We start from the raw sequence: 24,064 nt of genomic DNA on the forward strand, positions 1-24,064 counted from the left end.
CCCACTCGAACGAATCAATGAGCAACAGTGACAGTGATTATATACAAAGGCCAAAGATAAATTATTTCTGGAAGTTTGATCAGTATTAGTTCTGGTAAGAGAAAACTTTGTCAAATACTAAGATAGGAAATAAAAAATAGAATTTTCTTATTGCCATTAAACCTTCCCTTCTCTACCAAATTTCTTTCTATCAGGATTTGTTTAACATAACTATTCAACTCTATTTACTGGTATAGTAAGATGCTAACTAACAAAACACAACCCAGATTAGAAAGGCCCACAGAAGAGAGTTAACAGTATTCAAATATGGTTTGAACCAAGATTGATCAAGGTACAGGTAAGTGCAAAGGGGGAAAAGAATATTATGGAGGAAAGCACATAACAGAATTGTATCACTACTGGCTTTCTTTCTGAATAAGCAGCTTGGTTAGATTTATCAGTAGAAGATGCTTATCACCATGTTAGATGCAAACACCCCTCAAATGTTTAATCTTTAGTATCTGCATTTCTTTTTCTGGCTGTATTATGTGCATGATCAGAAAAACTGACAACACATTTTTAAATGATGACTTATAAATGAAAATTTGACTTATATGATATGTTTAGTCCTATGACAATTTGGAGGTAAATGGTAAACAGAAAGGAATAGAAATAAAAATTAAACTTATAGTAGTCAGTTAAAAAGTTACAGCTCTAAAACAAGAAATTTGATTAAATCAGAAATGGGGACTGTGATGCATATGTATTGATAGCAGCTGACATGATATTCAGATAAAAACTCATAAAAATAGTTTTAAAATTTTGGAAAGCAAAATTTAAAAATTGTAGTGAGAAGTTTCATACAAGATACTTAGTAGAATGAATATTTTAATGACATTAAAATCAATGTATTTTAATCTTTATTTTCTTCATATGCTACTTGCACTGGTAGATTCTTTTTTCTTTTGGTTTTAATCAAAATTCCCTTTCGTTTTTTCCAGAGGAAACCTATAAAAGATAAGAGAAGAAAATTTATAAATGATAAAGCAACAAAAGAAAATATTTCACTTAAAATTTTACATTTAATATTTCACCAAAAAATACATGATTTGTTTAAATCATATTTCTAAGAAAGTACTTTGCACATATTAAACTTAGGAAAATGAATAAATATGTTATTGATATTTATTATTTGTTTTCAGTTAGAAATTTATGCTCATTTGTTAATAAAATAGTGGACATCTACCTATAATATAATTGAGAAATCAAAGATCATACTGGTTGGGGTTTATTTATCTAATTATTTATTTTGTTTTTACATCATACCTGGCGATGCTCAGTGGTTACACCTGGATCTGCATTGAAGGATCACTCCTGGCAGACTCTGGGGACACTATGAAGTGCCAGGAATTAAACCTGGGCCAGGTGTGTGCAAGGCGAGTGCCCTATCCACTGTACTATTGCTCTGGCCCAAGGAACCCTAGTTTAAATTTATGTAGTATTCTATCATATAAAGATTTTTATATTCAGAAATCTAATACATATATCAAAATTTTACGCATTATAAGAAAGTTTAAATGTATTTTTGTTTGTTTGGGGACCATAACTAGCAATGCTCAGGAATTGATGCTGACTTTGCACTCAGGAATTACTACTAGCAGTGCTTCGGGGACCATATTGGATGCTGGGGATCAAATTTGGGTCAGTTGTGTGCAAGGCAAGTGCTCTACTCACTGTATTATTGCTCAGGACTTAAATGTCTTTTAAAAATAATCTTTAAACACAAAAATTTTGTATGTAGTTAGTTTTTTAAATTTTAATTTGTTTAAAATTAACTATTTTATGAAGATACATTATGAGAATTGTAGGTTAACAAATCCAGAAATATTATCTAACTGTAATTGTAAAAGGTCAAAGTTCCAGGACTCCGAGCCAGGCTGTTTTCACTGGGGGTGGGGTGGGGCAAAGGGGGGTGGGTAAGAACCCTCCCTGTCCCAAGGGACCCAGCTCTGGCAGCTGAACTCCACTACCCAACCGCTGCCACTTTCCAGGCCGCTTTCTGGACGCTCCAGCCGAGCCTCATCCATGAATGAAGTCCCACCGTGTAGGATAACATAGCCTCAGGTAGCTTAGGTTTATTGGGTTACTCTCTTCACAGTGCTCCATTCATCTGTATTTATTTGTAATTTCTTTCTTAGTGTTCTGTTGACTTGTAAATATTGTTTTTCTCTTCTCCTTGAGTCCTTTGCATAGTTTATTCAGAGCCATGTCCTTTTGTATGGACACAGGAAGACTTATCAAATTCTATGCTTTTGTAACCTGGGAATCATTTGACTCTACACGATATTTTCCTCCTGGACATCTGTTCTCTCAACCTAAGCCTCAGCTGCCCTTACTTCCTAGCATCCCCCAAAGCAGGGTCCTGACGAGGGACAAGACAGACCCAGGGCAAGTGGTGAGTTGTGTGCTACCCTGGCATGGAGATGGGCCTGGCCAAAGTGCCTAATGCTTAACTATAAGTTAAGAGCTTGGTCATGGACAAATGCTGTCATGATCCAAACAGTGATAACTAGATTTGGACCCTGCTAGGGTTAGGAATGATTAATCTGGCCTGAGTGTTATAGTCTGAGTCTGTGGCAAGATGTTGCCAGGAGAGCTGCCTTGCAAGCCTCAATGTATCTCTTTCTATGTCCATACAAAAATAACTAGTATTAAGACATGAATAAGTTATTGGACTAGGGAAAGGAGAAAAACCTTAAGAGGTATTTTGCCTGTTGGTAGTCAGGAAGGGCTTTGAAATGCCCAGCCTTCAGGAAGGGCTCTCTTATGTTGATTTTGCTACCTGACTGTGTGTAGCCTAGAGGGCAAGGAGAGAGAGACAAGTGGGAGGAGAGACTAGGGAAGAGAGAGAATCCTGCAGTAGATCCGGAGAGAGGATGGAGCTTGGAGTGCGGGACATGAGAAAGATGGAGATGAAATAAATGACAACTGATCAACCGGCTTGGCCCTCGTTTCCTCCTCCATCTGCCTCATGGCCCAGCTGGGCGAGCTACAGAGAGTATTCTACCTGCACAGGCAGAGCCTGGCAAGCTACTGGTGGCGTATTTGATATGCCAAAAAACGCTAACAATAGGTCTCATTCCCCTGACCCTGAAAGAGCCTCCACACATTGGGAAAGAAGAGTAAGGAGAGGCTGCTAAAATCTCAGGGCTGGGAGGAATAGAGACATTATTAGTGCCCGCTCGAGTAAATCAATGAACAATGGGATGACAATATACAGTGATACAATTGTAAAAGGGTCACATTAATTTGAAAAAACTGTTTTTTGTAAAATATAAATAATTTATGATAACAGATTCATGCATAGCTTAACTATTATTATTAACTATTATTCTAAACACTAAGAAGAATGTCCTCTATACCTTTTTTACAAGCTGTAGTACATTCTTCTTTAGAAATAAAATTGTTTTCATTCCCTCCACATCCAGTGTATAAAAATGGGCGGCATTTTTTGATGCTGAAATCAAAGTAGAATCTTGTTTCATTTGCTCTACACAGACCTCTGTCTGCTGGGGTCTTACAGAAGGAGGGACCACGATACTCTAAGAACAAAAAAATAACATGGTAAGTCATAAATAACAGTTAATCTGTGACTTCACATCATTTATTATTTATAAATAATGCTTGCTCATATACAACAATATATAAAAATGTATAAAAATGGAACTTAATAATAAAAACCTGTATTTTAATGACAGGAAACTGTTTAACCCATCTTCAGGTTTTACTATATTGAGGATTTCTCCAATAAATAAAAAAGTTGACACATTTGCTGAAAGGAAAGTGCTGGTATTATACTTTACTATGTTCAACCAGTTTATGTAGCTGAAACAACCATGATTCAGCAATTTAATTTCAGAAAATTTATTAATAATCTTCACTTTAAAAGTTTATCAATTGCATATATGATTTGTTCATGTATGCCTAACTTTGGGGAAAAATCCTATGAGCAAAATTCTTATTTATTATATAACACAAAAACAGAAGCTGAGAAAGAGCGTCTTCTCTTGACTATGAAAGTTTTGAATGATTTTTTAAAAAAATCACAATTTGAAGGACAATAATTTAGTTGTTACTAAGGAGTCCAGAAGAGATGGTATGACTTAGTTACAAAAATATTTTCATGAATTGAAGTATCATTTTTAGATGAGTTAGTATCATTACAAAAGAAGGAATATTGCTAAAGAGAGTAAGTCAAAACATTTATGGTTTAAGAGAAGTCAATGGAATCATCACTTTCAAAAACAGAAGAAAAAATGGCAACTAGGATAATAATAGAACATTCATTTCCATAAGGCAAAGCTGATAAATAATTCAGCCTAATGGTAGTTTCTATTTCCTCTGGAAATTTCTATTTCCCAAGGCAATAAAAGTAAAGGAAACAGCAGGACTAAAATTCCTGCTATTAGATACGGCAGGTATGCTGTTGGTAGACGGTGAGTAGAAGAAAACTTATATGGTTTGGTCAAATGGTGATATATGGTACAACCAACAAAGACAGAGGACCTGTTAAATGTTCAACATTGGCAGAAAATAAAACTTTGAGGAATCCAGTAGTCAGTGGAGGCAAATAGGTGCTGTAGAAAGCAAGAAATAGTTGGATGGCAAGCAAACCACAGATGAATACACTGTAAAATACAAGACAATTCAATATGTGAGGAAGAATGAAAAGCAATATTAAATTGATGTAAATATGTTAGCCACTTTATGCCTTCTAGATACTTATATGAAGATTAGAATGTCTCATTATAATGACTCAGAATAGGAGAAATTCTGAAAACTATACAAAAAGAAATGATATTATTACGTGATTAATAAATAAGAAATTTTAGAAAGGTCATGTCAAAATCAAGAACTGCAATCACAGAGAATATTAAGTTTTATTTATGTGTTTGAATCTATACACAAAAACTTTAAGCAAAATTCCTAGGACCTTTTAAAACTTAAGCATAATTCAAAATCATGTTGTCAATATCATCTTATCATCTGTTACCTCATCCTATTTGGGGGTTATAGTATATGATTGCTAATTACATAAATGAAAATCCAATTCCATGTGGATTGAACCTATGTTTCACCTCCTAAAAAATAAGAAAATCTGTCACTAACAATGATTTATATAAGAAGAGTTTTATATTAGTCAAAACATATGCTGTAATTGAGCTCTACTATTTTGCAATCTTTTCCTTCATGTGCACGGTGGATTCTCATCAACATTACAGCACAGACTTTAAGATGATATTCACTTGCTGAAGCTTTTATCTCTGTAAGCTTCCAAACCTATCATCTGTGTTTACACCATAAATAATTAGCCTGATTTGAGAAACAGAAAAATCAGGGGAAGAAAATCAGTATTACTTTTTATCTATTCTCAAGCAACACCCACAGAGACTTCATAATAGTTGTGTGGCATGATGAAAAATTACTTGTGCTTCTATTTCATAACATTTTATACACTAGATGTATTAAGCCTGGTGACATGAAGGTAAATACACTTCAGAAGTGATTTGCATGTTGCTTTTGACTGAGAGCTGGTGTGCAGATTTGAATTGTCCCTCATGCCAAATTTATGCTTCTGCTCCATGAGCATTCACTCAACTCTGACCCTGTATGACGATTGCTTGTTTGTTTGCTTCACTTTACTTGTCTTGATTTTAATATGTAGTAGTATAAATATATCAATATCACCAAATGCAATTCACTTTCTACCCAGATAAATATTTGGCTTATTATGCTAGAAATAAAGATATTTTGAATATAAATTTTGAAATTAATCATTAGATAAATTTATATACGTCTATATATAGCTATCTATGTGTGTATACATATGGAGTCACAACTTATATTTTTAATAAAACAATAAATTATCATCAGTTAGGCATTTATATACCCAATACTTTTTGGAACATGAATTATACCTTATATGTAAGCTAATCCACATCTTATTTGAACTATGAGCAGAATTACTATCATTGGTTCCTGTAGCATAAACAACAAAGTAATTAAATGTTAAAATAATGAAGTGGGTGGTTTATTATAGCTCCAATATCTTTTGTGTCTGAATTATTACCCACATTAATCTTCAAAGATGAGGAAATTGATCTATTTTTATCATATTAAATGTTTTATTTTGTAAAATATCACCACCAACAAAAACAGTCTTTATCTAAAGTCCAAAATGCCTAATTAATAGATATATACCAGAATATAACAGAATAATATAAAAATGGTAAATAGGCAACACTGTTGAACTATTTAAGATCTGTGCTCTGTTCATAAATTAATTCTGCTTGGGGTTTAGGAGTGTATATCAGGTAAACCTCTTTCCCTGCATACAATTGACATGAGTTTAATCCTCAGGAAATTGAGCAAAACTTTTGTATCTTGTGAGCTTGACTACTTTTTGTTAATATTTTTACTCTACATAACCATAATCACTCACCTATTCAAAATCCAGACTTTGATATCTACAATAAAAGAAATATAAAGGTTTTGAAGTAGATACACTAAGTGATATTTGGCCTAGATTATAACTATTGACAGAAATTTAACATAGAATAAAAAGACACTAACCTGATTTCTGTTAATTTTCCAAAGGGAATTTAATAACTGAATGGTTTCTGTCTTGATCTTGCCATTAATAACAAATCGAATGTCTTCCATTTATAGAATCTCTGAGAGGTTTCCAGAATTCAGAATTCTTATTTTCTGCCAGCAACTTGTCAAAATTTAGTGTAATTGCTATTTTGTAAGGCAGTGCTTTAAGGTCAGTTTTATATGTAAAGTGATATATGTAACTTTTTCTTGAAATCTGTTAAGTGAACTTAGAGTCTATATTCACTTGGAATGTTTACCATGTCTCTTACTCTCATTGCACAAGCATATTTATTTTATATTAGTATCAAACTTAAGTTTTATGAACCAATTCATAACTTAAGTAAATTTATTTACTAACAGTTAGTAACTAACACTGTTATTAGAAATTGAAAATAAACTTCTAATAGCAAAATTTTTTTATTAATTTTAATGAAGAAAACTCTTTTTACTCTTTAGTTACAATTTATCATTGTAAATGTTGAACTAAAATAAAAGTACTCTAAAATTTGACCCTTACTCTTTACCTACTATGGTTTGGTGTAAAATTTTCCCCAATTTTCCGTTTATGTAAGAATTATATTAGCATAGTTTGTTGCATCTTATTATTTACTTAATGATTTTTACAGCTATGTTTTAACACTTATTTATATATGTATATGTATAAATTACAATCATAGATTTTTTTAATGTTTGCATTGTATTTTATTATTAAAATTGACTATAGTGTATATTTGCTTACTTTATAGCTTATATTTATATTAATTTCAAATTCTCATAAATATGCAGATATTTCTAGCAGAAATAATCTTAACATTTAAGATGTACAAAAGTTATATTCAACTATTAATATGAAGATGTTTCTGAATTTCCCACTAAAAGTTTATATAAGTTCATATAACTACTGTAGTGTTTAAAAGAGTAAAAGTAACATAACAAAAAGTATTTTTCAATGCATTTAATTACCATTTTTCAGTTTTTTTGTCTTTATAAAAAAGTGAAAGAGTATTATTTAAGGTTAATAATTGCCTTAATTTTCTCAATTGTTTTGCAAAATATAGTTTTGTTTATGATGGAATCAAAGATACCACTGATTTTACAGTGATCGTTATATTATGTACTGTAAATGAAGAAAGGGGAAAGATAATTGCTTTATTATATACTACTTAGTGAGTTTCATTATGATTTGTCAATGTTAAAATGTAGAAATATTAAAATCAATAAAGCATGATAAATATTTTTGTATAAATGCATCAAACCTAAACACATACATAAACACATACTTTATGTATTTCTAGATTGTATGGTAGATTCATTTTTAATATTTTTAAAAATATGCATACTGTTTTCTATATGGCCTGAACCAATTCATATTCTCACCAACAAAAAATAAGGTATCCTTGACTTCCCCCCCCAAACCTGCCAATAGATAATCATTTCTTATATAATCTGTTCTCACTGCTGTAAAGTTATATCTCATTGTCATTTGTTATTTCATTTTCCTGAGTGAAAGGTGGAGTTTAGAAGAAATTTTTTGTGATAAAAATATTCTAAGGTTGGCCTGTGGTCTTAAGAGAAAAATCTGAAGACTAGAATTGTCTCTATCTTAGAATAAAAAGAAAAGCCATGGTCTGCAAATAACTATTTACAACTAGCAAATCTGTGCCACAGGAAAGCATGTATTTATGGATCAATAAGATGTAGTGCTTAATGAGCAGAACTGATATATTATATAGAGTAGAAAGATTGCGGGGAATTAGAAAACGAGTGCAGTGAAACTGCCTGGCCTGGGCCCTTCGGCTGTGTGAAATATAAAATGTATTATGCTAAGGCATTTGAAACTGAAGGGTTGTGGGAGAGAAGGCTGTAAGAGTCCCTGTATTTAGGAAGATAGAAGAGGCCGGAGCAAGCTCAGCAGAGGGTGCTTGCCTGCCTGGGTGTAAGCCATGGGTTTAATTCTTGGAACTTTAAGAGAGTGGGAGAGAAACAAAGAGAAGAATAGAAATTGTGTAGCTCTCTCTATATATTTAAAAATTTTTATTAGTGAATCACTGTGAGGTATGGTTACAAACTTATGAACTTTCATGCTTTTATTTAGTTTACATCCCTCCACCAGTGCCCATTCTCCTCCACCAATGTTCCCGTATCCCTCCCACCACCCCCACCCCAACCCCTACCACCCCACCCTGCCTCTGCAGCAGGGCATTCCCTTTTGTTCTCCTATTGGATGTTGTAGTTTGCAATAGAGGTATTGAGTGGCCATCATGTTCGGTCTATAGTCTACGTTTGGCATGAAGCTTTCAACCCGAGTGGGTCGAGTCAAAATTTTGTTAAAAACCACCCTAATCCCTGGGCAGAGTGAACAAATTTATCTTCATTAAAGGATTTTTTTTAAAAAAGCCACAATGACAGTTTGAGATGATGAGATGATAAATTATGCAACTTCTAAGTATTATTTGTTCTAAATTACGTGGTGGTAGACAAACTTTTTTTCAATGTCATTTCTGAAAAATTGAAAAACCTAAAACATTTTAGAAAAAAAAAGTTACTCATTCAGCTTGATTTGGGGCCATACTCAAACTTTACTCAGGTCTTACTCCAGGTTCTGTGCTCTGGGATCACTCCTGGCAGGCCTTGGTTGGCCCAGGAAAGATAAGTGCCTTACTGCTGTATTGTCTTTCTGGCCCAGTTTAATTTAATTTTGTTTAGTTTTTTGCTCAACTTTTCAGGTAAGATAAAGTTATAATAAGCAAAGCTTATACAAAGTGTTGAAGGCAAAAAAAAAAATGCCTAAGAATCAGAAGAATCCTGGTTTGCTTGAAGTTCTTATCCATGGCACCATACCATATTGCCAAGTGAAATGCCATGCACTGCTAAGTGCTAATCCCAGTGTACATATGTGACAGAAAGCACAGTCACCAAATGTGTGTCCCCCAACAACGTTACTATCACTATAGCAAAAAGTGAATAAACAAAACCCAACCATGAAATATTAACTCTTTTTAAACTCTAAGGTATTAAATATTAGGCTAAGAATTTTACCTATGTTATCACAATCTGGAAGTATCATATGAGATTCTACTCTTCAAATAGAACAAATGAAGAAGATGATATAGAGAAACATAGCAACATTAGAACTTAAGCTTGCATGTTTTGTCCATAAAATCAATGCCTTAATTATTATACTATGTCATCTAAAACAGAACTGGAAAAAAAAAGTTAGTAAAGACATTTGTTAATTATTTTATAAATCTGTCACAACTTCCCCTTATGTCTGATCTCCAAATTTGTTATATTTTGATGGGCAGGATGAGATGCTTAGATGTTTCTCTTACTTAGAGTTAGATGCATGGAATTGGAGCTTATCAAGTCTGAACAGGAAAAGAAATCTAATTTAAAAAGGTTATCAAATTTTAAAAAACTGCAAACAGCTTGGGGAGTAACTTTGTGAAGCCAAACAGCAATCAAAAGTTCAAACCTTTGAAGACTACAATGATTTAGTTGTCTTGTTCAGCTTGGACTGATGCTAGACATAATAGATTGAAGTTCCAAAATTTTCTGCATTCTGATATAAGCATTGATTAGTCACATCCATTTAAGAGTATACTGTGTGATAGAAAATCAGAAACCTCATTCCTTTGTGCCTCCAAGGAATTATAATTTCCCTAATAAACATTTATACGGGATGACAGTGGCAGTGACCAATTTTTTTAATCAAATTTGTTCTCCCAAAATTTTTCTAGCATGCAAAAAAAAAAAAAAACCAAAGATCCCCAAACAAACAAAAAAAACAGCACCAAAAAAAAAAAAACCGCAGCTAAAGAATTGCACATTATGTAACTTAGTACCAGATTTTAGAATCTATTCTTCATTTCTTTTCTTTATTCTGACAGTCAAAACCAAATACATAATGAAAGAGGTACTTTTTCCCTTTTGCAAGAGTTATGCACAATGGGGGTCAGAGAGAAAGCTCAAAGGGCTGAGTGCATGCTTTGCATGCAGGAGAAGGGTCAGCTTCCAGCACTACAAGGTTCCCTGTGCTCTGTTAGAAATGTCCTCTAAGCACTGATCTGGTGTAACCTCTGAGCAATGCTGGGTGTAACTCGAAGGCTGAACATAAGTAAAAGCCACATGCTATAAAATTAGTATTATTAATGTGTTTGCAGTTTGTGTATTAGTTTGTAGTACAATGATCATAGATGAGTTAGATTTAGTTTATAGTTATGTTATGATCAAAGCATATGTAGTCTATTCTGGCTATTTTTTTTGTTAATATACAGTAAATTCAACTTTTTTGACAATCTGGTTTACTAATTAGAAGTAATTTTTTCAAAAGGTGTGTGCACACTCTTTAAGGTCAAAAAACACTTCTCTGGAAGGCTCATGACTGAGACCCCCCCCCAAAAAAAAATAGTTTGTTAAAACTAGTCATGACCTAGGAAGAAAGGGATTAACCAAAGTAGACAGTGGTCACTTAGGATGACTGTCTTTGGAAGATAGCAGTCTTGGCAGAGATAAAATGCTGCATAACATTTGTTTCTCACCAGTAGTGCTCTTAGCGGGAAGAAGTTGCCAATGGAGATTTCCCAGAAGTTATCTATTTATGGAAAATCAGCTTCCAGAAAATTTGCAAATATAGTGCCAGAATTACGTGTATTCACATGCAGGCATATTTGAATTATGAGGGAAGTCAAAGAACTCATAATGAGAAGCAGAAAGCTTCTTTCTGCATATAAGATATAGATTGTTGATGAAACTGAGTTCTTCAGAGTTGTCAACAGTGTTGGTGATACAAGCAAGCAAGAGACTCCTGAGTTGATGGGAGTATTTTCTTTCCAGTATATTTACATGGCTGTAATATTCCTATTTATGTAATCACATCCCAAACAGGAGGTCAAAAGGGTGATCACATTCTCTTGCAAATTCATAAATTAATTTTAGAATAATGGGTTTAGCTGTCTGTTATTAGGCAATTTGTGAGCATGCCACCGTGCTCAGAAAGTCAATAATAAGCAAGCAAAATATAATTGATTTTCTGTTTTAATTTTTCACACCTCTATGAAATATGGCCATACATAATGATCGTATTTTTTATGTAATCAGGAGAGACTTTCAGTAACCCAAGTGGCCTTCAAAATGACATCCAATTATCTTCCTTTAGCCTGGAGACTGATAAAAAGCAATATGGGACCAAATATATGTTGTCTTTTTTCTTGTGAGAGAGAAAGTTCCAGGGTGAGTTGGCAATAAACTTTGGAAGTCTAACTGAAACTTCTTTTTAATTTGCTTCCTCCCCCAAATATCATAAAGCTGTTATAACCTATAGGCATATATTAAGAGGAGTGTGGAGGCAGTCCTGAGATCCACTTTGGCAATAAAAATGAATACCAAACATTGAATATTTATTTGGCACTGTCCAAAGTGAGCTACGCATATTGAGTGATTTAACCTCATAATGAAACCCAGGCAGTAAAAGGTACTTTAATTGTGACCATCCTCATTTTACAGGGGGAAAATATTTCTCAACCGGTAAATGGAAGAGTTAGAATTTGAGTCTATCTACGGTACTGCATTACATTTTTATATTGGTATATGCATGATGTATAATGTGTTATTGGATTGCATTGATAAATTGTAGTGCAAGTCATATATCAGAGGACTGTCAGTAGAACCAATTGTTATGGTCTTTCATCATAAAGATTCTGACAAAACTGTACGTATGAAGAAAGTTATAGAATAATTCTTCTCATACTTGGAGTGAAAAGAAACCAATAGTTCGGCTGTAAAGTATCCTAATAAGTCTACCAAGAACAGATATCTTAGTCTCAGTATGCAAGGGATATGCTTATTAAATGTTTAATAAAATTCTCTTTCAGGAAGAATAAGGCTCAATCATTTAGGTCAACTCAGTATCCTATTAACATTCACTGTATCACTGTCACTGTAGCACTGTCATCCCATTGCTCATCGATTTGCTCGAGTGGGTACCAGTTATGTCTCCATTGTTAGACTTGTTACTATTTTTGGCATATCAAATACGCCACGGGTAGATTGCCAGGCTCTGCCATGTGGGCGAGATACTCTCTGTAGCTTGCCAGGCTCTCTGAGAGGGGAGGAGGAATAGAACCCAGGTCAGCCACATGCAAGGAAAACACCTTACCCACCGTGCTATTTCTCCAGCCCCCTATTAACAATAAATTATGGAAATTAAAGAAAAAATTAATCTTTGTGCTTAGCAAGCATTCAAACATCACGTCAAGAGAATTGAATATTTACCAAGTAAATATATTCTAATGTTCACTTTTAAATTGTGATAGTTAAGAATAAACAAATTAAAAGCTACCAAAATATTTGCTAGCAACACTGAACAAAACTGAAATTAATTTCTAATATCATTTAAAAATCTTAAATATATATGCATATAATTTAGAACAATGACAGTGTCTAACTATATTTTGAATATTCATATCCTACCTATGTGAAGATTTTTATTTAATGGTAAAAACCTTATAAATAATATTCTATCTGTGCTGTGGGCTTGTTATGACTTTGATATCAACACCAAACCTTATGGAATCTTTTCCAAAGGATCAGATATCCACAGAGAATATTATACCTTAGACATTCTTTTACACATAGCTATACATTCTTAAAATGTAACAGTTAATATTACTATAATTATACTGATTATGCTTGATATAATTATTTTTAGCTGGCATATTAAGAGAGTCTTTACAGAATTGCAGAGGCCTTTTTTGAAAGATCATCTGGGACTAAAAAGGGTGGGGACGAAACTTCCTTCCTGGGCTTTTCCACTTGGATGGGATGAAAAGGATCATCCAGATTTTGATAGTGCAGGACAGCTGCATTTCCATATTCTGTATCTTGGACAGGGAAGACAAGGGAGCAGGCAGGTGGCAGGAGCATGGGGCCAGGAAGGACTTTGTCGCTATCCTTGAGGGGTTGAGCTACCATTCCTATGAAACTGATGGCAATTATCACAGCATTACTCATGTTTTAAACCAAAATCATTAGGAACCATAAGAAAAGGAAACAAGGGCTGAAAGGACTGAAAAGCCAGTAGAGTGCTTAGTTTGTGTAAAGCTGACCCAAGTTTGATTCCCCAGCACTGTATATGGTGCCCTGAGCACTGTTAGGAGTGATCCCTGAGCACAGAGCCAGAAGTTAAGACCCGAGCACAGCTAGGTGTAGCTCAGGCACCAAAAAGAAAGCAATACATTCACATTCCTAGAAAAAAATGGAAAATGGATTATATCAGATAGTGGGGTTTAGATTTTTGAGGCAAATGTAGAGAATAAAAAAAATAGTTTTATGAAAATAAAGGATTATTTGTCCTAATTTTAAAAGGCAATTACCTTAAGAGACTTCTTCTTTAAATGTATATTATTTAAAATAAAAAAGGTTTTTAGCATCGTTTCCTTTTGTTCAGATGCGTAATGTATATGCATCACATCCAAACGTGGCAGTCATGTTTACCGTTTCAGGGAGACTTACGTTCCCATGCAAGACAAGCGCATGGGGGTTGGAGTCAAGTCAGGCATGGAAGGAGGCAGATCAAGGCTAGTGCCTGGCTCATGCAAGGATCAGTGCTGAACAAGGGCTCCAGACCCCTTGAAGCTGCACCCTGAGACTGGAATCCACTGCCTTTAATATTGTTTTATTTTTCTTATTTGGCAGGGCAGGGAGTAGCTACAGGCAGTACTGGGTGTGGGGAAAGGGGTGGTATTTCTGTGCTCTGTGCTGAAAGGTCAGTCACAATGCTGCTTTGGGGGTCATGCAATGCCTAGGAAGGATACAACCTGGGTCTCCATAAGCAACTTAATCCTTGTATTAGCTCTCCAGGCCCCAATATTATTTTTTTTTAAAATTCATGTGTGAATTGCTTACTCCTTCCTTAAATAATAAATTTCTGTTATAACCATTAATTTAGTATTTCATTTTTTAGTGTCCATCCACAAAGACATTTGAGTATCATACTGAATACTTTATTTTCTTCTGTTTGGCAGTATGCCATACTCTTCATAAAATTTGAAGGCAAAACCAACTCCTGATCTACATTTACAAATTTTAAATTTTAAACTATGGAATATTTAGAATAATCCAAGCAAAATATATTGAAACATTGAAAATTGATTTCATACATTTCATTTATTTGCAGACATATGATATTACATGCACCTTTAACATCTAACAAGTTTGACATTCTAATCTTTTACATATGTCAAAGCAAGGAAGCAAAGAGATTTAGTATTCTTTCAACATGTGACATTTGACCAGAGAAAGCAAAATATCACTGAAACACACAGGGCTGGAAGGACACAAAGAAAAAATGTGATGAAATTAATTTTATGTATTAAAAATTAGAACTACAAAGGTACTATCATTTTTATAAACAAAGAAGTATTTAAAAATCAATCCCGTTCACTTAGCCTTGAAATCACTGCTCTATTAACAAACCTAAGAAAATTTCAGCATATTGTCCAACTCTGACTAAAATTTTCTGTGCCCTTTAGGACATCTCAAATGCTGTGAAAAAGCAAACTGCTCTCGAGTCTATAATTTAGGAAGTTTAATTCCTATGATCTGTGTACGTCTTTGAAGATTTCATACTAAAAAGTAAACATATTTACAGAAAGATGGTTATATTTAATTCCATGAGGCAATCCTTATTTTCAGACTGAACTGAGGGATTATGAATGGATAGGGTGGTGAAGAGACTGAAATGGAAAGGATCAAGTCTCGGGCATAAACAAACTCAATTCTCTTTCACAGGATTGTGTTTCATGCACTAGTGTCCCTGACTCAAGCTTGTGTCTCTACACTTTTCAGTCCTCCCATACCTGTTTTCATTCATTATGCATTCTAAAGTGGCATTTGGAGCTGAAGTAAGTCCTACAGACATCATCAGATCAGTGTGGCAATAAACTGAATATTTACATCCCTATGCTAGATAACTCATCTGAGTATTTGCAGTGCTTTACATTTATTCTTGCAGAAATTAAATATGTGCTCTGTTTGCTTGATCTCTTATTTGTCTGGTGGAAAGAGATGGTTAAAGACATGCTGACTCCATCAGATTCTGTCTTAAAGCTAAGGTGGTGAAAATTTGACTCACTTTACTTATGCTGTTGAGATGGCTGAATCGCCAAAAATCTCTTTCAACTCCTTCCAAGTTAACATTTAATCCTTTTCTATGAACTTCCTGTAGGATCTACAATTTTTTTTGTGGGGGATGTGCACATAAGGTTGTACCCAAGGCTGACTCCTGATGTTGCACTCAAGCAACACTCCTGTCTGGACTAAGGGTACCATATAGGGTGCCAGGATCTAATCTAGGTTGGCCAGGTGCAAAAAAGGGCTTTACCTAGAATAATATTTTCTGGTTCCCAAATCACCAACATTGAATAAACTTTAAATCTCTATATTTAAAAAGTATAAATATATTTTAAAATATAGTACTTTTTATATCTAGTAGAAACTTACATTTTTCCCTATAACTTTTCAGTTCTTTGAAGTTCTTCCTAATTGCCCAAATATTTGTGGTTTTGGGTTAGGTTTTCCAATATGTTCACTATTTTCCATAGCTTTGTGTTTTTGTGCACATATTTCCTGTATTTTTATTTAAATTTGATATGCATGTTGACAGGTTAGAGTACAGAAAGGACATCTTCAGATGTGCAAACTAAATTCCTTTCAATGGCATCTCCTTTGCACGCAGACTTCTAACAAATTCCTTTACTATCCATGATTAATACCAGAAAATTTTCCTAATGCCATCACCAATTTAAAAATATTATAAACTAGTTTTGACACACGACTACTATAATCTCATTTGCCATTAGATTTTGAGGTCAAAAATGTATAAGTTAAATTTGACATACTGTTGTTTTCACATGAATATTATCAAAAGTCTAATTTAAAGCATACTTTTAACTAAATTAGTATAATTATCACTTTTGTGAAATTGTCATCAATGTCTTGAAACTCAATTTTCAATACACCTATTATTAGATAACAAAATATATATTTTATAAGTACAATTCTAATGTTCCACTTCTTCTCCGATCATGATTTCTCAACAATTGAAAAAAATGAGAGAAATTCTTACCCAAAAATTTGGTAACCTTTGTAGGCTGGGGAGCCAAAGAGTTATTTTTCACTGCATCAGTCTGGGTTCTAGAAGCATCATCTTCAGAAACATTCACTGGTAAAATCCAGTAAATTAAAATATGAGACACTATCATAGTCCATAATTATATGTGTGATACAAAGCATAACAGAGTTTAAGAAATGTAGATCTCTAGGTACCTCACCCTGAGCACTATGGTAAGGAAGCGATGGATTTATGTCATATGTCTACACAAATTTGTATATGTATATGCATTTTTGTACATATGTTAAAGTTAATGTTTTAATCTCTCTCTTAATAAACTTTACATCCAGATAAAATACAGATGGTGGGTTCCAAATAATTATATCTCCTCAAATTGTTATAAAAAACTCAAGGATTTTAGCAATCCTGACCATATGCCTAAGTGATGTCGTACTATTCTTAAGAAGGAATACTAAATAATATAACTTGAAAAGTCATATCTATAGAAATGATTTATAAAATATACAAAGATTTAATGCCCTTTCATGCAGCTGAGCCATGTTCGATTCCTCCACCCCTCTCAGAGAGCCCGGCAAGCTACTGAGAGTATCGAGCCTGCATGGCGGAGCCTGGCAAGCTACCCGTGGCGTATTGGATATGTCAAAACAGGAACAATAAGTCTCTCAATGAGAGACGTTACTGGTGCCCATTTGAACAACTCGATGAGCAACGGGATGACAGTGACAGTGACAAAGATTTAAAAAATTTATTAGGGCTTTAATTTTGGTAAGGGTGGGGGGCTTAGAAGGTCATATTTAATGTTTTTTAGAATTTACTCCTGACTCTGGCTCAGGGATCACTACTGGCAGGATTCAGACGACCATATGGAATGCTGGGGATCTAACTCAAATTGGCCACTGGCAAGGCAAGCACCTCACCTACTGTACTATAGGTCCAGCCCAGCTTTATTTAATTTTAACATAGTAACTATAATTTATTTCAGATATATTGAAAATAAATATTTATTGTCAAAATAAGACCCAAATATAACTGAACATATTCTGAGACTAATTTTGAAATGAATGTCTGTGAACAAAGTAAAATCATATGAGAAATAGACTTACATGGAATCTCACAGCTGTTCTTGCATTCTTCCAATGATTCAAAGTTGTTGAGATTTCCAAGGCACCCACCATAGTCGAAACGTTCACACTGCTTGGACTGATTGTTATAAAAATATCTAGTAATAAAGGCACGACAAATTCCAGGATCTTCTTCCAAAAAGCAGAAATATAGCCTTTCTAAAATGTAAAAAATGTACAAAACAAATAATCTCTGTACAATTAAAAAGATTGCATTAAAAATACAAGTCATCAATTTAAATTCTGCAAAAATTTAAATTATAAATTCATCTAGTAATATAGCCAAGACAAATTTCAAAATCTTCTTCCAAAAAGCAGAAATTTGCCTTTCCTAAAATGTAAAATATGTATAAAACAAATGATCTCTGGATAATTAAAAAGATTGCATTAAATGTATGTTATCAATTCAAATTTGGCAAGGATTTAAACATAAAAACTTAGAGAGACAAGACAAAATTATAAATTAACCTACAGCTATACCCCATTAAAATTTTTTAATGATATCTTCTATCATTAGAAATGGATAATGAAAGGTTGCACTTTTTGTTATTGGAATTTTCAGGTTTTAAATTTCTTAGAGTAAAATTAATAGGACATTAACTATGAACATTTCATGAATTGAGGCAAAATAAATGAGGTAATTTTACTTTTGATTTGGAAATAAAAATACATGTAGAAAAATAGATAAATTATTTTTATTATTCTTATGTGCATTGACAATTAAGAAATATTTATGAAAATTTCACTTTTTTGGTGTAGGCATCTCAGTAGGCAAAGAAATATAATGCATTGCTTCACTAATAATAGTTTCAACTTCAAAATATTTGAAGAAGAAACTTTGTGATGAAAGCTTTCGTGGCTATTCTTAGAAGTTCCTGAATTCTTAGCTGGAATTAATATCTGTGTTAGGTGCATCCTCACCACCATAACTATCACTTGTTTTCCTTCTCCAACACTGGAAAGACTCCAACATTGCAGAGGCAGAAAGGAAATATATCTTCGGGGATGGAAAAGGCACTTCTTCAAACTCATCCTTTGATAGTGCTCCAAAGCAAGCTAAATATAGCTGTCACAAAAGTTATGCTCCTGAGTTCTACTGTCTGTCTTTCAAGGTTAATAATCTCCATGCAAAACTACAAATTCTGTTAGGAAAAGGTTTTATCAGTTTTCAAAATTAGAGAACATATTAGGCTTGATTTTTTAAGATAAAAGCTGAATTGCTAAATTTATTTCTTGTACATTATTAGCCTAAATGAAAAAAAACACCATAATACGTGTATAATAACACACATACATGTACTTAACAGTATTAGTGATTTATGCAACAACTGCATCCATGCATATAAAAGCACGTTGGGATCCAGGAGACAATACACATGACAAAAGGCCCTTGTGCCTAATCTAGGTTCTTTTCTTGGCACTTCTTGTGGTGTCCCTAGTGCCACCAGGAGTAATTACTTAGCCTAGAGCCTGCAGTAAGTGTGACATACTGCCTGTGAGGCCAAATAAATAAAAATAAATAATCAAATCACTGTACTCTGAAAATTGTTAATTATGTAAAACATCACATTTTAATACTGTGCAAACTATATATTTTCAATTAGGATTAATCTAAAAGAAATCTAAAAGTGATAATCTATTTTTGTTTGTTTGGCTTTTGGTTTTGGCAAAGCTCAGGGCTTACTCCTGGCTTTCGCACTAAGGAATTACTCCAGGCACTGCTCAGGGGACCTTCAGGAATTTTAGGGATTGAACTGCGTGAGCCGAGTTCAAGGCAAATGCGCACTCCCCACTGTACTATGGCTCTGGCTTTTCAAAGTACTAATTTGAAAGTTATTTTGATATGGTTTATTGCTTCCTTCTTCTCAAAGTATGTTAGTATTCCATGTAAACATTGTAGTTAAGTTTAATGGATAAGTGGAGGAAAAAAGTCTTTTGAATTTTTATGCTCTTTTATGAAAAAAATATTTGAAAACTCTTAATTTTTATTTGTGTTCTCTGAAAGTACTTATTTGCTTGAAAAATTGGGGAGATGGTGCATAAGGGCTGGAGTGATAGCACAGCGGCTAGGGCGTTTGCCTTGCATGCAGCCAACCCGGGTTCGATTCCTCCGCTCCTCTCAGAGAGCCTGGCAAGCTACAGAGAGTATCCTGCCCGCACAGCAGAGCCTGGGAAGCTCCCTGCACCGTATTCAATAGGCCAAAAACAGTAACAACAAGTCTCACAATGGAGACGTTACTGGTGCCCACTTGAACAAATCGATGAACAACGGGATGACAGTGATACAGTAATACAGTGCATAAGACTTTCCCCCCAGTTTTGTGCATGGGCTAGCTGCTGGCAGGGTTCAGGGACAGGTGTGATGCTGGGAATCAAATCTGGGCCACCTGCAAGCAAAGTCCATACTCCAGCCTGTTGTACTATCTCTCTGAATCTTCATAGGACTTCTTAAATTTTAAAACATGAACAACAAAAACCCTATTCTTAAGTATGTTGTAGTCTTTGTTATTACATACAATGACTTAAATTTATTTTAAATATTAAAAAATTCTCAGAATATTTACATATTTGTCGGGAGCAATTTTGTCAATTCATTAATTTATTCAGTGTGTACAAACTTTATTTCTAAATGTATGTTTGAATTAAAATTGGTTCAAAGTTTGGGCAATTAACTGCCTAAAGCAAGAGAATATTTTTCAACCTTTTTTTCACACAAGTAAAAATCAGTGAAATTAATATACATGTTATATTTTGTAACATTTTTATAGTTAATAATTTGATTTTTGTTGCTATTTTCTCACTCACAAGTAAATACCACATTACCACATATTGCGATTGAATTGAATAACTTTCTGGAGAATCTTTAAAATTAGGAACAGGTGTCAGAAATCTGGGGGTAGGAACCTACAGGATCTCCAGCTTTAACTGCCCTACACAGAGTATGCCACGAGTAGTCCCTGTTTGAGCACCACTCATGAGCGCCCCCTGCCCAAAATAAATAAAAGTAGCTGAATTTGTTGATCTGTTGAGAATTTTTTTTCTTGTGTTGATATAATGTATTCAACAAAAATAGTTTATTTTTAGGTTAAAAGAATAAATAGAATATTACAATCAAAAATTAAAAAATATTTATATGCACCAAATGATGTAAAAATGAGCCAATATTTATTGTGTAATATCTCCAATTACTTTTGCATGTACATTCTTGACAACCATATATACATTTGCATTGTCTGAAAACTGCTTATACCCAGAATGCTGACCTTATTAATGGATTAGAGATCTGAGAACAAAAGTAAGCTAGCAATATATAAACTATATTTTTACACAAATAACACACAAAGCATGATCACCTTTGAGCGGTGTTTCCTTTGTCCATTTACTTTCCCGATAGCCTGCAAGAAAAAACAATATACATGTATAATGCTTTAATACCATTACTATTATTTTGAGGCAGAATATAAATAAATCAGTAATATTTCTTTGTATTTCTAAAAAGCTTTTCATGAAATTATCTACATTCTAATTTAACAGTCACTAAAATTATGTTTAAAATTTCTAACACATTTGCAAAACTAAAAATTTATAGGGATGAAGAAGAGATGTGACAGGTGTTGAGGTGCTTGCTTTGCACACAGATAATCTGGGTTTGATCCCCCTGTATTATGAGGGTCCCAGAGCACTGCTCTGAATAACCCCAAGAACACAGAACCAGGAGTAGCCTAGAGCAACCTTGGGTGTGATCCATAATCTCCCACAAAAATCTATACTGAACTAAATTTGTTACTCAAGTTCACTGTTCTTCCATTGCACATCGATTTGCTAAGCGGGCACCAGTAATGTCTCCATTGTGAGACTTGTTACTGTTTTGGGCATACAAATATGCCACTGGTAGCTTGCCAGAATCTGCTGTGCAGGAAAGTTACTCTCGGTAGCTTGCCAGTCTCTCCAAAAGGGACTGAGGAATCGAACCCGGGTTGGCCACATGCAAGGCAGACACCTTACTCACTATCGCTCTAGACTACTCAAATATCCATGTTAAACTAGCTGCTTTTTAAAGTAGTATGAAACAGGAAAATGATTTAAACAATCAACTTTGTATATTTGAAATGAATCATTTCCACAGTAGATTAGGAGTAAGGGTGGAAGGATCCAGATTATGTTTCTGATTCCCCAGACTCATCCTTGTTGTCTCAACTCAAGCACAGAAGAATAATAAAATAAAATGTATCTGTAACACAGCAGAATCTCCTCCCCCCGTGCCATGCTGTCTTCACCAAGGCACCTTGGAGGGGGGAGGGTTGTGTTTTCCTCCCTGCCCCAAGCAGAGCCCCAGCAGCCGAAAACCTCCAGAACCCAGCCACAGCCATGTTCAAGGTCATTCTCCACATGCTTGGACGAGCCTCATGCCTGAAGGAACTGACAGAGGAACCCAGGTATGTGGGAACCATGGCTGAGATATCCAAGCCTGCTGGGATTGGAACTGGGCCTCCTCCACCTAGGTCCCCCATTTTTCAGTAGCTTGGCAGTCACACCCACCAACTGCCCCCTGTGCCATGTAATCTCATCAATGGCCAAGATCCAGAGTCTATAAAACAAAGCTCCCAAAAGAGAGCGATGCAGAATCTTGCACGGCAGAGCCTGGCAAGCTACCCATGGTGTATTCGATAGCCCAAAACAGTAACAATAATGGGCTTCATTCCCCTGACCCTGAATGTGACAGGAACGACTGGAGATGTTACTGGCGCCCACTTGAGCAAATCGATGAGCAAAGGGACGACAGTGATGCAGTAATACAGTGATCTGTGACTCATTTTTTTCTTTTTGTTTAACTTCATAGAATGAATTAAAACATCTCACTCAAGAACTAAAATGTTATGTTGACTTTGACCTGACACACTTCAATATAATCTTATTTAGATGTTATATGATACTGTATTATATGGTTCAAGCTTAAATATTATTTTTAAAGTTTAAATGCATACAATATGTGAAGTTTTATTGTAGAATCATTTGCATTTGTATTAGCTTATAATAAATAAGCTAAGTAAATTGTGTTGAGACAGAATGAAGAGGTTATTCTTTAGAGAGAAAATTGTTCATAACACCTATAAAAGAAAATAAGTTTATCTCTTTTTGAGTTTCACAATGTTTTATTTCTCAGTAAGAATATGATAAGAAAAGTGGAGTTCAATAAGGTCTGTGTGGATCAGCAGGAATGATATTTTCTTTAGTATTCTAAGTTTCCAGAGAATGCCATTAAATGGTGTGTGTGTGTGTGTGTGTGTATGAGTGTGGACATGTGTTTGAGTCTGTGTATGTGCACATCCATGCTTGGAATGTCTTAATGACTTTGATAGCCTCAATGTGAATGATCAAATTTAGTTTCTTGACAAGGGGATACTATAAGGTCATTGTATTAATAAAGCAAAGACTAAGTCAATGTGACCAGCAACTTCTTTTCTGATAATTCACAGCCACCAGGGGAAACTTAAGTTATTACATTCACTTCATTATAGATATGAAAACTGTTCTGCAAACTTCCAGGTTTTTCTTGTTGCTTGTGGTAGAGAAAAATATGGGGAAACAAATGGGGAAAATATATAATAACTAATTGGTAAGAAAATAAAAAATTGAATTGAATATAAATACTTAAGATCTGCAAAAGATATTTCTTCAAATGTCACAATAGTTCTTAATTCACATTTTTTCTGATTTTTGAAATCAATGATTAGATGAGCAGTCTGAGTGATGTGTCCTTATAGACCTACCTTTTACACATTGATATTTGCACTCGTCCAGGGTGTCAAATCGATTCTGATTTCCTTCACATCCCCCATATATAAATTGTTCACACTGTTGAGTGCGGATGTTGAAAAAATACATATGTATCAATGCTTTGCATGGACCATCGTCTGCCTTAAAGGCACAGAATGAATTTACAAGTTTCAGTGGTGGCAAGCTGGCACCTGCAAGGTAAAAATAAACATATTTTTATACAGCAACCCTGTAACTAGGTCTTTTGTTTTTTCACTTCCTTTTTTGACGGGAGGGCTTCCAACTAGTGCTGAGGGAGTCATAGAGTTTCCAAGATTTCCATAGTAAATCTTGGCCAAACTAGGCCAATGTTCAATGTGAGGGTTTTAGGATGAGCCACTGCTCAGGTCCTGTGATT

General features: G+C 34.3%; 1 protein-coding gene across 1 annotated transcript in view; it reads right to left on the minus strand.

The window, feature by feature from the left end:
• Window positions 1-892: 892 nt before the first annotated feature.
• Window positions 893-24,064, minus strand: part of TFPI (tissue factor pathway inhibitor) — a 30,739-nt gene continuing 7,567 nt past the window's right edge. Inside the window, exons 2-7 of the mRNA XM_012933219.2 lie at window positions 23,661-23,858; window positions 21,243-21,284; window positions 17,872-18,048; window positions 16,763-16,858; window positions 3,402-3,581; window positions 893-987 (exon numbers count right to left, since the gene is read on the minus strand). Of these exons, the coding sequence (XP_012788673.2) occupies window positions 893-987; window positions 3,402-3,581; window positions 16,763-16,858; window positions 17,872-18,048; window positions 21,243-21,284; window positions 23,661-23,858 (788 nt within the window). The remainder of the gene's footprint in view (window positions 988-3,401; window positions 3,582-16,762; window positions 16,859-17,871; window positions 18,049-21,242; window positions 21,285-23,660; window positions 23,859-24,064) is intronic.

This window comes from Sorex araneus, chromosome X, assembly GCF_027595985.1.
Source record: "Sorex araneus isolate mSorAra2 chromosome X, mSorAra2.pri, whole genome shotgun sequence".
Taxonomy (NCBI): domain Eukaryota; kingdom Metazoa; phylum Chordata; class Mammalia; order Eulipotyphla; family Soricidae; genus Sorex; species Sorex araneus.